Genomic DNA, 2,598 nt, shown 5'->3' on the forward strand with positions numbered 1-2,598 from the left:
CATCATTAGAGGGAGGAGAGTGATTCTTCATAACTCACCTTAGAAACAAGAGAGAGAGAGCAACAAGTCCTCTTAGCTTTCCAAACAACTCCACCAAACCCCACACAAACACTCACTTAAGGTTTTCTATGGAACAAAAGTAAGATTAAGTGGTTGTTTTGATGATTTGGAGCAAGATGGAATCAAGAACTTGGAGAGTTTCTTTCTTTCTTCTTGAGAGAGAGGGCCGGCCAAGATGAAGAGAAAAATGGTGAATTTTTGGGGATTTTTGTGATTTATTTGGTCAATTGGACAAAAGGTGAATAGTGGTCTTACTTAAGACCAAATCCCATGGTGACACTTGTCACCTTCATTAATGCTTGCCTAAATTTTGTCTCTCTTATACCAATCCACTTAGCATCCTCTACTTATCCCTTAACACCCGGTAAATTAAATCCAGTATCCAAAACGTAACCTAGTTGGCCGAATTTTTCTGAACTTTTCGCACTAGTGGGTCCCACGTCCGGTATACGCTCTTAATTTCTCAAAAATTATTTGATACTAGAAAAATCATCTAAAAACTATATTTGCTCATAAAAATTATCTAGAAAATTTTTCGGATACAGAAAGTGCAGAAAACAAGCCATTGAATATAATAAAACCCTAAAATGGAAAAATTACGGGCTGTCACATCATACATGAGAGCGAGTCACCGTGGGGAGCTCCAGTGTTATTTGTTAAAAAGAAGGATGGGAGTTTAAGATTATGCATTGACTATCGAGGTTTAAATGCAGTAACCGTTAAGAATAAGTATCCTTTGCCTCACATCGATGAGTTGTTTGATCAATTACAAGGGGCGGTGGTGTTCTCTAAGTTGAATCTTCGACAAGGATATTGTTAATTGTGAATTAGAAATGAGGATGTGCCAAAAACGGCCTTTAACACCCGATATGGGCATTTCGAGTTTGCAGTAATGCCTTTTGGCTCAACTAATGCCCCTGCGACATTCATGGATTTAATGCATCGGGTGTTTAAGCCTTATTTGGATAAATTTGTAGTGGTGTTTATTGATGATATCCTAGTGTACTCGAAGACAAGGGAGGAACATGAGCAACACTTGAGGATAGTATTGCAAACCCTAAGAGAGCACCAGCTGTTTGCCAAATTTAGCAAGTGTAAATTTTGGCTAGAGAAAGTGGCGTTCCTAGGCCATATCATTTCAAAGGATGGGCTTACTGTAGACCCGGCTAAAGTGGAAGCTGTAGCAAAATGGAAACGGCCGGAGAATCCTACGGAAGTACGAAGTTTTCTAGGTCTCGTGGGGTACTACCGCCGATTTATAAAGAATTTCTCGAGAATTGTGGGACCCCTAACGAACTTGACAAAGAAACAAGGGAAGTACATTTGGGATGCTAAGTGCGAGAATGGTTTCCAAGAGCTTAAAAGGCAATTGACCATGGCTCCAGTGCTAGCTCTGCCCAATGGGACGGATAGCTATACAGTTTATACCGACGCTTCGAGATAGGGGTTAGGGTGTGTTTTGATGCAAAATAAAAATGTGATTGCCTACGCATCTCGGAAGTTAAAGCCTCATGAGCAAAACTATCCAACCCATGACTTGGAACTTGCAGCTGTGGTGTTTGCTCTAAAAAAATGGCGGCATTACTTATACGGGGTGACATTTGAGGTATACACAGATTATAAGAGCCTTAAGTATCTATTTTCCCAGAAGGAGCTAAACCTAAGGCAACGTCGGTGGGTGGAGTTCTTAAAAGATTATGATTGTACGATTAACTACCATCCAGGAAAGGCCAACGTTGTAGCAGATGCTTTAAGTCACAAGACTCAATTAGCAAGTTCCATAGTGGGAGAGTGGAGCTTGTTAGAAGATATATGTGAATAGAACCCGCGTCTGGAGCCACAGGAAGTTATTTTCAAAAATATTGAGGTGAAATCGACATTGTTGGATTGGATTAAATAGGGCCAAATGAAAGAATCGACGGTGCAGAAATGGATAGAAAGAGTGAAGAAAGGGGAATTGCCTAACTTTAACCTAGGTCCTGACGGGATTTTAACGTTCCGAAATCGCATCGTTGTACCTAGGGATGAAGAGTTAAAGAGGGAGATTTTGGAGGAATCCCACCGTTCTAGGTATACAGTGCATCCAGGCAGTGGTAAAATGTACCAGGATCTCAAAAGTCTGTATTGGTGGGATAATATGAAGGTGGAGATTGCCCAGTTTGTGCAAAAATATTTTACGTGCCAACAAGTAAAAGCTGAGCATCAAAAACCGTCAGGTCTGTTACAGCGTTTAAAGATTCCTGAATGGAAGTGGGAGCATATAACGATGGATTTCGTATCGGGGTTACCAAGAACTCAAAAAGGTCATGATGCGATCTGGGTGATAGTAGATCGATTAACTAAGACCGCATACTTCTTGCCAGTTAATATGAAATATTCTTTGGAAAAACTTGCCAAACTCTATATGGACGAAGTGGTGAGACTACATGGGGTACCAGTGAGTATCGTATCGGATAGAGACCCCAGATTTGTGTCTCGATTCTGGCAAAAGTTGCAAGAGGCTCTAGGGACTAAGTTGAGCTATAGTAAAGCGCATCA

At 40.8% G+C, this 2,598-nt stretch overlaps 1 protein-coding gene across 1 annotated transcript; it reads left to right on the forward strand.

The window, feature by feature from the left end:
* Nucleotides 1-952: 952 nt before the first annotated feature.
* On the forward strand, nt 953-1,504 carry LOC113740816 (uncharacterized mitochondrial protein AtMg00860-like). Its single transcript, XM_027268335.1, has one exon. It carries the CDS (start codon nt 953-955, stop codon nt 1,502-1,504), a length of 552 nt encoding a protein of 183 aa, XP_027124136.1.
* The last annotated feature ends 1,094 nt before the right edge of the window (nt 1,505-2,598 follow it).

The sequence above is a fragment of the Coffea arabica genome, chromosome 4e, assembly GCF_036785885.1.
Source record: "Coffea arabica cultivar ET-39 chromosome 4e, Coffea Arabica ET-39 HiFi, whole genome shotgun sequence".
NCBI classification, from domain to species: Eukaryota; Viridiplantae; Streptophyta; class Magnoliopsida; order Gentianales; family Rubiaceae; genus Coffea; species Coffea arabica.

Coding starts and splice junctions, on each gene's coding strand:
- LOC113740816 (XM_027268335.1), top strand. CDS start 953: ATGCCTTTTGGCTCAACTAATGCCCCTGCGACATTCATGGATTTAATG.